The 13,520-nt window shown below is 39.7% G+C and overlaps 2 protein-coding genes across 2 annotated transcripts in view; one reads left to right on the top strand and one right to left on the bottom strand.

The window, feature by feature from the left end:
* Positions 1–2,399: 2,399 nt before the first annotated feature.
* Positions 2,400–13,520, bottom strand: part of Fili (Fish-lips) — a 96,210-nt gene continuing 85,089 nt past the window's right edge. The window contains exon 5 of the mRNA XM_070212392.1: positions 2,400–4,135. Coding sequence (XP_070068493.1) covers positions 2,911–4,135 — 1,225 coding nt within the window. The 3' untranslated portion in view covers positions 2,400–2,910. The remainder of the gene's footprint in view (positions 4,136–13,520) is intronic.
* On the top strand, positions 11,236–13,327 carry LOC108063408 (uncharacterized). Its single transcript, XM_070213644.1, has 8 exons — positions 11,236–11,598; positions 11,653–11,715; positions 11,789–11,813; positions 11,878–12,035; positions 12,103–12,576; positions 12,634–12,682; positions 12,775–12,905; positions 12,957–13,327. Exons 1-8 carry the CDS (start codon positions 11,397–11,399, stop codon positions 13,325–13,327), a joined length of 1,473 nt encoding a protein of 490 aa, XP_070069745.1. The 5' UTR covers positions 11,236–11,396.

Genomic DNA, 13,520 nt, shown 5'->3' with positions numbered 1-13,520 from the left:
TAATTCCTTTGTTTCTTCTTTTTGTTTGTGCTTTTGTTGCTCTACATTTTTTATTTGTTCTTGCAGGTGGGCTAGCAATTGTTTTATCACCACGGTATCTATGGAAATGCTGTGCAGTTCAGCATGGAACTAATTTATTAAATCACAAAACTTAAACTTTTACATTTTGCGGCTTACTTTTTTTACGTTCTCTGTCAATTTTTTATATATTTGTACACTAATTAGAGCAGTAAATTTACATTAAAACCTAACAAATTTATTGTTGTGCGCAGAAAAGAAAATAATAATTATTACTAATAAGATAAATTTAAGTGGTTTTTTAATCGTAATTCTGTCAAACCAAAGCTCCTGTTAATTTAGCTAAGTCTCTGCCTAAGGGCTCTGAAATCGTTTAATTGTTTTACTTGTTTTTAAAAACTCTCTAGTTAAATGTAAAATCATCGAAATAAAGCTGTAAAAACTATCTTTTAAACGCTTTAAATTTTGCTGAGGATTTTGGCAACTCTGGCACACAGTGCAGTTTACATTTGTTGTTTTGGCAATTTGAGAGTCGGAAAATTCCTGAAATTGTGGATTTTATTTTACCCAGCAGAGGTATCGTCCTGTGATGCAGCTCAAATTGTATCCCTTCACCAGAATTTAACAGCTTTAGTGGAGACCAACAACTCAGCACAATTGACTGGGCAGTAAATATTTTACTTACTTTGGTTTACTGAGCCACATATTTGCACCCCCTGCCAACCTACAATTTTTTTTCCTTTGTCCTGCTGTAGGCGTTTTGGGTTACTTACTTATGTGGGCGGGTGTGTTTGTCGAGCACTTGTTTCGGCACTAGATTTATGCCGTTTCTTCTGCAGCTTCGGTTTCAGTTCACTGGGGCCACTCCCTTGGTAAGGATATACAAGTATTTTATTTGTTTTACATGGATTTCAGCTTTTCTCGTTTGCTGCCCAGCAGATTTGTCGTATTTCATGGGGGCAAAAAAAAGAAACGAAAAGGAAACAAAGGCCGACTTCATCTAGGTAAATCCCTAATTTATTACGGGCTGCACACAAATTTCCTGGTTTTGTTGCCACTTTGTTCCCTTCATTTGCAGTTGATAGTTGATTAGAGTGAAAAGAGCGTTTTTAATTTCATGTTTCATTTTATTTTCCATCATCATTCTCTTCAGTCTTCGTATAAGAAATAACATTTTTGTTGTTGTTGTTGCTGTGGGTGTGTCTATCATTTAATTAAATATTTTTGAGTATATCATATTATTAGATTTAAACTTACGGTTGTGTGGCTTCTATTTGCCTTTTCCCTTGCTCTCGTTTTGCTCCTTTTATACACAAACTGGTTTTTATTTATATTCCGAATTTAGTTTCGTTTTCTGTCCGTTTTTCTAAATGCATTTCGTGTGCATTGCATTGCCTTTTGATTCTGCTTATTTATTCTTTACTTTTTATTTTCGAAATATTTTTACACTGGCTTTTTGTGTGCTCTGTGTGGCTATTTTATGCAAATACCGGTTAGTTTTGCTTTAGCTATTCGCCATTTGCTATTTGCCTTGCTGTTGTCGCATTTAATTAAATTATTATTCGCAAATCAAACTCAACCGAAAAATAACAACAAACGAGCTTTGATTCTGAGTTATTGCTTTTTGGAAATCATTTATTCTTAAATCAATAATCTATGCACTTGACTAATGTTTTTAAATGCATTCCATAAATTATTTACACATAAACGAGAGAGCACATTGCAAAGTGCCCCACCACTGAGGGATATATATTTACAAATTATATTTATCATTTCGTCAACTTTGAGTTCTGGCTCACAAAGATATACGTTAATATAGGTGTTACATATAATTTAATTTTTAGTTTTCCGCTTAATGTTCTTCTTCATTTTTTCGTATATTGTCATTCGAGATGTTTGCTAAAGTTAGGAAAGTTGGGAATATGGTTCAGCGGGCCAGTGAAAAGGACCTCTTTGGCAGCTGGATTCATTCAGTTAGTTCTAGGCTGGACTGGACTGGACTATTTGGTCCCCATTAGGTTATTTTGCCTGCCAAAGTCTGTGTCTTTTCCCCAAAATAGCCCGAGTGCTGAAGACATATTCGGTAATTTCGTGAATCAAATCAGGAAAATCCAATAAACTACTTTAGCCTGCACACACTTACTCCTAACATATATTTCATATAATATATATATTTAAATTCACTTGTAAGTTGCTTAACCACTAGATGCTATCTATTCGAATTCGCATGCTAAATGCCATTTTAACTATGAGTGGGAGAGAAAGAGTGAGTGATCTGAGTGAGAGATTTTCGAATGCAGCTTAGCTTAGTTTTGGGGCCAGCAAAAAGGTTTCTTTGAAATCGTATTCTTCTCTTAGTGCTAGCGGTTAGTATACATATCTAATATATCTGGTATCTGTAATGTTCTATCCATAGTTCTTTAAGAGTATTTGTATGCTTGCTATACACGTAGACATATCCCTTGTTTCATTTGACGCTTGTTAAACTTTGTTGTTTTTAATTCGAAAAAAATGTAATCCAACCTAAAGCACTATGATGGTTGATTTTAGGAGATAGTTTCGATGATTTACGGGATTTCAGAAGGTTAGAATTAAATGTTAGTAATACGTTTTTGTTTTTTTTCAGCTGAAATCCCGGAACTCATCGATATGTCCCCCCAAAAACCATCCTAATCTCTCCTTAGCCTAACCTCTCACTTTCCCTGTTTTTCGCTCGACCAAACCCCCTTTGATTTGGCCCACTCAGAACTGACCGCTGACCTTGGTGCTCTGTACACAGCCCCTATAGTTGTTGTTGTTATTGTGGTTGGGGTAGCCCTGGTAGTGGTTCAGTCCGACCATCTCGATATCCGTGTTTAACTGGGATACCCTTTCGCCCTTGCCACGCCCACGTCATACGTAGACCACATGCGGCTTGGCCGAGGAGGGCGGGATGGGTGAGGCTCCGGCCGAGGAGGAGGTGGTGTTGGTGGTGGAGTGGTTCAAGGCCGCCGCCTGTTTCAGCTTGCTCATGGTGTGGGTATCTGGATATTCGTAGTGATCGAACCGCTCGTAAAGATGCTCGGGCTCGTCGTCCGCCTCCTTCACAGGCAGTTCCCAGGGCTTCAAAGCCCTGTACTCATTGGCAATGGTCTGGGCAGCCAAGTAGCGCTCCAGTTCCAGTTTATCCAGCTGCGGCAGCGTCGTCTGCTGGTAGTCATGATTATTGCCATGATTCGATTGCAGTGGCATGGCCTGATGGTAGTGATGGTGGGCCTGCAGGGTCTGGGCATGATGGGGATAGTTCAAGGTCATGCCCAGGCCATTCACATGGTTACCACCGCCCAGGGTCATGCTCATGCCCATGCCCAGCCCAGCATTGTGACCCTGGAGGATGCGATCGTGGACATTAATGATGCTCTTGCTGGTCCTCATGGGACCCCGTTCGTGGAGCAACTTCCTGCGGCGCTTTACAAACCGGAGGTAGTACAGCACACTCACTCCAATCATGGCCACCAGGAGGCAGGTGATCACCGCACACACCACGGTCACAATGTGGGCGGGGCAGGTGATCTCGCCCTCGCTCATCGAGAGCAGTTGCCTCCTCGTTCGCACTTTGTCCCGCCAAATGTCGCAGCCAATCTGCTGGCGATCCATCCGCAGGATGCCCGAGTTCCTGTTCGAGGACGAGGTGGCCAGTTCGTAGGCACTGGGTTCGGTGGTATGCAGGGCATTCACTATATGCTGCTCGGCTATGTAGGCAGCCAAGGCGGAGACACCATCGTCCGTGGAGGATGCCTCATCCGCCTGCTCCTCGTCGTCGGCTTCCTTGGCCAGAGCAGCCACTGCTCCGCCGGCTGAGGGTTCCATTGCCGGATCCACTCCCTCGAAGTTCCCCGTGACCAGTCGCCAGAGCCACAGCAGCGAGCAGTTGCACTGCAGCGGATTGTCCCCAAGATAGAGCTTCTGCAGCTGATCCACCGGGAACTGGGCTGAGTACAGGGTCTGCAGGCTGTTGCTCTGCATGTAGACCTCCAGGATGTTGGGGTTGCCCTGGAACAGGCGCATTGGGATGTCGCTCAGCTGGGGATTGTTGTTCAGGTGCAGCGTCTGCAGGTGCGTGTTGTCCACAAAGGCTCTGGAAAGGGAGAGAAAAGGGGAATATTTTAATTAATATGGAAAAAGTATGATTTTTCAAAGGGTAATTAACATAAATGTGTTTGACAAATGCTGAAATTAAATAATATATTCCATATTTTATTAAACGTGATTTTACAAAGCCAGGATATTTTAATTATTCGGGAAAAATGGTAAATTAACATTAAATTGTGTAAGAGGTCAAGAAATATAATTAAATTATTTTAATGCATCTTCAATCCTGAAGTTATTGTTACTAGAAATATTAAAATGATTTTTAATAATCATTATTTTTTATTTTTATTAAAAACACACGATTTATCTAGAACCGCAAACATAGCGTTAGGGTAATATTCCATATCTTTTCTTTTTTCAAGTATATAGAAAATATTTAAAATAACTCCAATTAAACTTTTTAAAAATATAAGGATGGAGAAGAAGAACTCCCACAGTGAGTGCTTTTATTAGCCAGACTGACTATCTTTCTGCGCCATTCGTCCTGCCGTATTTTTTTCCTATTTTATTTGCCCGGCTGCAGTACACTGTTCGTTTTAATTATGCACACTGCACGATGCATCAGCGTTCAACTTAAATGCCAGGCAATGAAATACATGAATAACATACATACGCTCAGCAGTTTTCCCGGCATTTTCCGGCGACACACTCGCACACACAGTCGCAATCGCACACACATGACAACGTCAGAGCTTCGACTTAAGCGACATGGATTTATTTAGCCTGCGTCTATTTCAACTTAATAAAAGAGGAGGTGGATGAATGGAGGGGAATAAAAAGGGGCCAGAAGGACGAAGGACGAGGAGGAGGCAGCAAGCTGACAAGGCTCCATGTTATTCGAGCTCCGTGGAGCGTTGTCGTAAATCCCTGCCAAGTTAAGTCAACGCGCTAAGTCGCTGACTTGGAGGAAAAGGATGAAGGGTTGCAAGTATGCAGGGATGCTTGGATGCAGGGCTCCAAGGATGTGTGTGTGCTGAGCAGAGCAGTGCATTACCCGATACCTAAGACCCCAGAACCATCGCCTTCACCAGACAGCTTCAGATGTGGCTGCAGCTGAATGAAATAAGTGCAACGTGGCGTATGAGCAACATTCGGCTAGCAGGCTCCTCGCCGACTCGACTCGACTCGACTTGACTTACTCCGCTGACACAAAGCGAATTTGTCGCTTTTAAGCGTTCTGAAGAAGGCCACATTTCATTTCAATACTTGCAGCTTACAGCTTGCGACTAGCATTTGATGTTAAATGAACGCATTTATTGCACAAGTTGCAGTTGCCGTTGCATTTCCCAAGTTCCCAAGTGGCCACATTTTGTAAATCCTTCGGGGGCCATAAGTTTGCTGCGAATTCATTCGACTGCATCGGGTGATGAATTCGAATGGCAGTGGCAATGAGAACGAAAATTGTTTGTCAGCAGTAAAGGGTGGAATTCATTAGGTTGACTGATGTCCTCAGGGATTGGCGAAAACACACTTTGAAAGTTTGTCGTTCTAGATAATAAATATGTCTGAAAGTTATATATTATGTCTAGAAATCGAACATCATGCAATATCTAGCAACAGTTGATTAAAGATAAACTGTTCTCAAAAATTTAAAATTACTTTTAGATTTTTTAAAAATGATTAATCCTATCTAAGTTTGATTGAATGGAAAACTTAACAATACTGTCATACCTACTATTTAAATAATATTTATTTGAGTTATTAAATAAAAAAACCCAGTTTATTATACATCTTAAAAATCAGTAATTTAAGGACTGTTTTTTCTATTAAATAATTCCTAAAAGTTTTCAGTTACTAAAAAATATTTGCCAACAAAACGGAATAATTCTTAAAACTCCCCTTCTTTTAACCCTTGTAAATTCTTAAAAATCTATACACCACGCCAGACACACTTATCACAACCATACAATTCCCACCAAATCGCAACCCTATTTACCTGTACTCCACTACTATCTTTCCACCTTTTGCACATTCAATTTCATGGCAAGTTTAACATTTAACTTAACTACGAGAAGGGAAAAAAAACTTTTGAAAAACCTCAATTGCAGGCGATCAACGTGAAAAAAATGGGTCTTTGCATTACCAAAACAAACTCTGTCTGCGAACGACATAAGCCGAAATTTACCCAAAACAATTTAGCGGGTAGCGCACAAGCCGCACGAGCAAAAAATAAATTCAATTATTTGTGCAAATATTATGCAAATATCCTGGGGAAGGCAGAGCCAACACGAGAACGTGACATCTAAGGAAGATTTTCGGGGGCCCCAGAGATGCCACAGGTTGATGATTTTACCTCATCGACCTGTTGTTGCCCGGCCCTCAAAAATGCAACTGCCTAAAAAACCAAGTGACAAGGCAAACAAAATGGCGGTAAAAATGGATGGTGGCGGAGGGGGGAAGATCCACCTTTTTGCTGTTTGGCTTTGGTTTTTGGTCTGTTTGGTGGCGCGATTCAAACTTCATTTTGCATGTTTCATGTTTTCGACTCCCCCAATTTTGGGATTCCTTTTTTCTCGACTATTTTGTCTGCGTTTGCCAACGTCAAACGTGCGGAAACGGAAATGGCTGCCATGTGTGTGTGTCTCTCGTGTGTGTGTTTGTGTGAGGCATAAATGTTTGCCTTGTTCCGATCCTTCTTTTTTCCTTTTATGCAAATTGCTCATGTGTGTGCGTGTGTGTTTGTGCGAATCTGAATTGGAATTGCTCGAAATCCGATTGAAATGTTTGCTGTCCATGTTCGCTGGGTTCAGTCACGACTCCCAGGACTCCCAGGACTTTGCAGAGAATCAGAGTTCAGTCACATCGTCAACTCGATGGCAGGACGAACGGGTATGTGTATATTCGCCTGTCTGGCCAGTCAATCAGGCAGTCTGTCAAACAGTTTGTCAGTCAGTCATTGCCTTTCTGATATAGTTTTGAATGGCAGTCAATCCTTTCGGTCGCCCAACCTCCACAAATCCCCTGTTTTCTCTCTCTATTCACTTGATTGACGTTTTAACTACATCAAAATATGAAAGGATAGGCACTCGATAAGCTCGGAGGATCCCAGCTCCTGGGTTCAATGAGCTCGCTGAATGCGGCTATACCTTTCCAATATTTTGCCATCCCGAAACCGATAATCAACTCACATGCACGCAATCTTGAAAAGCTTGGAGACACATTATCAAACGATATGGCCGCGCAATTTGTTAATGACATTTTAAACGTTTTTAAATTACGTATACGCCCCCATAAGGTCCTTTAATTTTCTCAAGTGGGCGTTGTGACAAGAAATTGCTGCGTAGAAAAATGCTAAACGGCCTCCGTTTTTGCCCCTTCAATTTCACATAATTATGGTTTGTTTACCAACAATAAAGTAAGCAAATGCCTTGGTCAATAATGAACAAAAAAATAGTTAAATTTTATTTACAAATGCTTGTATTTCTTCAAATTAAATCAAATAAAATTAATTAAATATATTTATTATTAAGGTTAATTTTTTTCAATAAAATACACTTTATATTTAATCAGGTACTATTCACAGTTTTTATTGTCAATGCAATTAAAATGCGTAATCCCGTTTAAAAAAAAACCCCCAGCCTTTAAGCATCTCTGTCTGCTAATGATGGCAATTTGTCAGTGTTTTTTCCGCCCTATGAATATGTTATCTAATTATGTCACATAGAAAATGTGTGGAGAGCTAATTAAGCTCGTACATCAAATGACGACATTTATGACAAACACACTTGGCCATTTTCCTGGTTTGCTTTCATTTTGCTTTTATTGCCGGCGACATTTGCAGTGTTTCCCATTGAAAGACGAGAGGTCAACGAGTGGCCATTAAACGGAGCTCTCAATACGATTATCAACCGTAAAGTCAATGACTGCCGTTTGCAGGAGTTCTTTAGATTTTTTTTTTGCACTGCCCTGATTAAGAGAAACGTTGATAAGAATTATGTCAGCCTAATGAGCCAACAACGGAGGGAGAATCTTAATAAACAAGAGCAGGGTAAATATAAACAAAGGGCCGAGTCAAAAAAGTTGCGACCTTTTGTGAGCAAAAAGTATGCAATGCATATTTTTCCAAGAGACAGTGAGGGCCAACAGAAAAAAATGCAAACAACAAAACGCCGAGGAAAAGACGAAATGAAGGCAGGAAGAAATTACGGAAACAGGAAAACATAAACATGTTGCGAACCCCCGAACCCCAGCCATATTTCTCCATAAATTATGAGCTGGGAAATATTTCAAGGCGGCAACTCAGGACCCGAGTAGCTATTATGCGTATTTACCAGCAGAAGAAGGACGTCTAAGCCAGTCCGTTTATGCATATGCATGTTCCGCCCCCTTAACCCACTGCTGCACTTGAATTTTCCTCGCCAAAACGGCGAGAATTTGAATTTAAATAAACCTAAACTTTTGCATAATGAGCCAGCAGCATTCGCATTCGCTACAGGTGAGAGTGATGAAAGGAAACTCGAGCTCCAGAGTAACCAACTTAATTAGCAGTGTTTTTTAAGTGATTCTTTTTAAATGGAAAACAAGACAAGTGGCAATTACCAAGAAATTGGACGGAATACATTATGAAATGGAGAAAAGTAGCTAATGAAGGAGATAATTGGACCTGCTTACGGAAATAAATAATTTATATTTTTCGCAGGCCAACAAATAAACACCTCGAAATTTATGAGATGGCAGCAAAGTGAAAAATTGGTCTAGAAATTTATTGAGGTTTTTTAATGTGAAAATAAGTTTAAAAGCTTTAAATTAGAAATTCCTGGAAATATTTTTTAACGATCCATAAATATTGTTGTTGGAATAATTTTGTATACCAAGAAATCAAGTTTTAAGTTCTAATGAAATGCGTGACTATAGTTTAATATTATTTTTAAAATTTTACAGAGCTTTTCATTTGTTTAATATTTTAAATCGTTAGTAGGTATTTTGAAATTACGAAATAATCCGCTTTGTAAAATAATAAGAAAAGTCTTCTTTAAAATATGTTCTGTTTCCTTTATCCTTCATCCTTTATCCCAAAGACTTTATTTCTAACCCATTACAGTGAGCACAGTCCATTACACTCCAATTTAATTCCCAATTGTCGCATTCAACTCCTGGCATCCATCCTCATCAGAATTCAGAGCGCAGTTGGGAGGTCGGTCCCCAAAATTTGGGGGCCTGCAACCCCAAAGCTGCCGCAAAACAAATGTCACACATGACCCCCCGAACCCTCTCCGCATAAATTTTAAAACAATTAGTTTCAATTTTGAAATCCACAACCCAATAAACCGGGCAACACCTACCGTCCTTTTTCCAGAATGACTTTCTGCTATTAAGTCATGTTCACTTTCGCATTCCCTTTGAAAATCTGAAACTCCTGTTTCGAAGGGTTGTTGGTTTTTGGAAAGGGGGTGGTGTAGGGGGTGAAAGTGGGAGGACAACGTGCTGCTGCCTAATGAATTTTGCAAGGACTCGCGCTGATTGTTTAGGTGTAAGGATTCCATAATGAGCAGCGATCCGAGGGTTTTTGGGAAAGGGGAAGGTGAAATCACACACACGGTCCTTTTGGGGAAATGTATCCTGTCGCCCCATAAACTCAACTATCAACGTGTCGCCATCGCTGCTCGTCCTTTTCCTTTCCTTCTCCATTTCCTCCGCAACCTGTCCGCATTTCAGATTTCCATTAACGCATTTGCATAAATATTTACATGTATGTCTGTCTCTCTATCTCTGTCTTTGGGGGTTCTTATGTCTATCTCTCTTTAATTTAAAATGTTTCGCCTTTTCCTTAAGGGTGCAAATGGTGGAAGTTTGTAAAGGTAACAATTTGTCTGGCAGCCCCTTTTAATATTTTGAATTTTTCCCTTACCGTTCACCTATCATGTACAACGCGTATAAATAAACCATACTACCCCTATTTTTAAAATTTGCCAAAATCACAAACTCCAAAATATTTATCGTCATATTTTGTTTATAATAATCCTGAGGAATTTCTAAAAAATGTAACCTATTTTATGTTGTAATAGTTCTGCAAAGTATTTTATTCAGGCACACAATAATTTCACAAAATTAGCATAAGGAAGCAAAATCCAGCGAATTTCAGTTATCTTTTGTTCGTCAGTCAGTCAAGGCAAACACGAATTTAGTTTGCAAATCAGTCAACACAGACAGACACACCACGTAGTACTTGTATACATATACAGTCATATGTAAATGTGTTTGTGCAGATTGAGCAACAATTTCAACAGTCTGCGAACAATGTAGAGGGAAAAGTTTACACAAGACTGAGACAGAGACCAAACAAAAGCCGAACAAAAAGCAAAAGCAATTACAAAGGCCAATAGAGGGGGGTGCTGGGAAAGTGGGCGGGAAAATGGGGGTGCAGGATAAGCCCGAGCCAAACTTGGGCCAAGAAAATCAAACGAAAATTCCAAATTAAACTCATTTAAAAGGCATACGATGCTGTCTGCTTTCCCTTTCCTTCAAAGGGGAGTCCCCTCTCCGTTCATCGCTTGTCATGTTAGTCATGTTAATGTCATTGTAAAGCGGCATGTCGCCCAGAGGGGGCGTGGCATGCGGCTGATGTATATCCACCATATATTGCTACCTCTTCCACTGTCGGTGGTTGATTGACATGGCCTCAAACTCAAAGGAAGCCAGAGACGACGAGACTCGTTCATTGATTTGATATGAAAATTGCCCGGAATTATTGAATTAACATATGCTCGAGTTGAGCTCAAGCATTTCTCCCTGCCACGCCCCCCATTGCCGCCCGCCCCTTTCGTTGAGAGGGCTTGTGTGTGGTGGCATCTTATTACCAAAAGCGTATTAGGCATGATTGATTGCATTGAGCAATAATGATTTGTCTGCCGCTTAGTTCTGCAGCTGAGTACGCGGCAAAATTAATTCACCAAAATGTTCAGAGAGCTCAGATTTTACACAATTGAATTTAAATACAGCCCATTTAAAGTCAGGAGAATCATTTAAAGTATTTATAAGTCATTACCGTATAAAATAGGAAATCAAACTGATTTTGTTTATATTAAAAGCTCTCTTTATATATTTATTTCCATTAATACTTTGATTATCATCTTGTTAATACTATAGATTTCTGGGAAATTTTGTGAAGATTATTTTGTTCGTAAGAGAGGTAATCAATACTGTGTATGTAAAAAGCTCTCTTGCTCTCCGCGGATTCTTTTGGGTCTTTGATGTAAGTGATCAGTACGACAGCTACTTATTTTGTGATCATTTCTTGAACGGAAAAGATGTGCGGTTTTGTGACGTTAATTCTTATCGCGGTGATCATTTTCCAAGATGGTTTCGCTCAGCTTTTGGACGATGAATGTGATGGTCCAAAGCGGATAGGCTATAGAATAATGAACGGGGTCGACGAGTATACCGCTCCATTTATGGCAAGCTTGTACAATGGTACCGAATTCCTGTGTGGTGGAACGCTTATACACAAACGTAAGAAAAATAAATATAAAATCAGGGCCATTTATCAAGTTAACCTGTTCTTAGGATTCGTACTATCGGCTGCACATTGTTTTCAATTTCGTTGTGGTGCTAGGTTTGAACAAGGAAGTAAGAGAGAAAAGTGATATTCAACTTATGAATATTTAATAAGTAATACTTTCTGTATTCCACCTTAATTCAGGTTGTTTTCAAGATTTGGATAAAGTGTAAGTACTGTTAGGAAATTTGTTGTACAGATTAATTTAAAGACTATTGTTTAAACTGTCTTAGAAACGTCAAATTGGGAGAAAACAACCGATCGTGTCCGCCATCGAAATGCCCTCACGTCCAGAGTCGTGTTGGTGAAGTTATAAGTCATCCCGGTTTCAAAAAAGGGAACGGTGATGATATAGCTCTACTAAAACTGGACACTGAAGTGAGTTTTAGTGGTAAGCTAAATAAAGCTTAAAAAAAGGTTCCTGATTTCAGGAAAATTCATATATTTTTCATCTTCAGAGAAAATGCGTCCGATTTGCATTATCCTTGATGAGGAGGTAACATCCGATGGAATCGACATCTTCTCTTCTTATGGATGGGGTATTACTGAGAATTACGTGGCAAGTGATCAACTGAAGTCCGTCATTCTCAACCGACAAAAATGCCATCCGGGTAAAATTTGCGCTGGCGGGAATCATACAGATACCTGTACCGGTGATTCTGGAGGACCACTGGCAGCGAACACAACATATAGAGGTAAAACTGTGTTCGTAGAGTATGGTGTAGTAAGCCACGGGTCAAGAGGCTGCACAGGCCGTGGGATATATACAGATGTTAGTGCCTACAAATTTTGGATAGCGAATACTGTGCTAGAATCAGAACCAAGACTCTTGACTGAGAGATGCAGAAGCGATTGGGGAGGTCAAGTTTTTATCCGCCTATGGGAGATGTCACTATTTCAATATAATTTCTATGGAGCCCTAATCACAAACCGTAAGTAGCAATGCTAGACCCTTTAATCACTAATTAATATTTTTGTAAATTTATAAGAATTCGTCCTCACTGCTGCGAGTGCTTTCCCCTCAAATGTCTCTAAAATGTAAGTTGTAGCTTTCACGGGGATAAATATTGTACACTCTTTTAAATATATTTCCCTTTTCCTAATTATGTTTATATTTTTGTTTAACGCAGACAAGTAGAAACTAAATACTCCGAGTTTTATGATGTAGAATGGTTTCATCGGCACCCCGAGTTCACATCCTCACCATCTATAAAGAATAACATAGCCGTGATCAAGCTGGCTAAGAAGATCCCAAGATTACGTAAGAGAAAGATATGACTGGGAACTTCGTTGTAATAAAAATATCTTTCAGTTCAAGATCTTGAAAAACCGATCTGCTTAGGTCTGAACTTGAGTCCCCCAACGACGTGGAATGCTTTCCTCTACAGTCTCAATGACGCTTTTTTGGGCATTAAAATTGTGGACTTAAAGAGGATCAATAATTGCTCTGCCAGGACCAAATTGTCTATAGAACATGACCAGTTCTGTATCGAGAAGCCTGATCAATCCGTGTATGCACCTTATGAGACACCTGGCTCTGCGATAGGTACTATTAAAACGTTTAAGGGTGCCGGAAAATATCTCATTGCTGCACTGATAAGCCATACTCAGGATGATGTAATCGTCCTCACAAATATTCAAGACCACCAAAAATGGATTGCGAATGAGTTGAAGGATATATGAATGCGATTTATATTTATTATAAATAAGAAATCAAATAAATTATCAAACGTGGTTTTTGTTTTGGATTAAAAAATCTAACAGATAATACGAGCGGATTCGTACTTAAGATTACTTATCAGGTCCAAAGAGATCAGATTTTCCTATATGAGTACCCTTAAAGATCTCTCACTTAAAACACTGTGTTTTTAAGCTT

Source organism: Drosophila takahashii, chromosome 2R (genome assembly GCF_030179915.1).
Source record: "Drosophila takahashii strain IR98-3 E-12201 chromosome 2R, DtakHiC1v2, whole genome shotgun sequence".
Taxonomy (NCBI): domain Eukaryota; kingdom Metazoa; phylum Arthropoda; class Insecta; order Diptera; family Drosophilidae; genus Drosophila; species Drosophila takahashii.
This window is presented reverse-complemented; position numbering and strand designations above follow the sequence as displayed.

Bases quoted from the DNA above. Each gene is read 5' to 3' on its own strand.
- LOC108063408 (XM_070213644.1), top strand. From the start codon at position 11,397: ATGTGCGGTTTTGTGACGTTAATTCTTATCGCGGTGATCATTTTCCAA. The intron at 12,577-12,633 runs GTAAGTAGCAAT...TAAATTTATAAG, and splicing joins TGGAGCCCTAATCACAAACC to AATTCGTCCTCACTGCTGCG. The intron at 12,683-12,774 runs GTAAGTTGTAGC...TGTTTAACGCAG, and splicing joins CCCTCAAATGTCTCTAAAAT to ACAAGTAGAAACTAAATACT.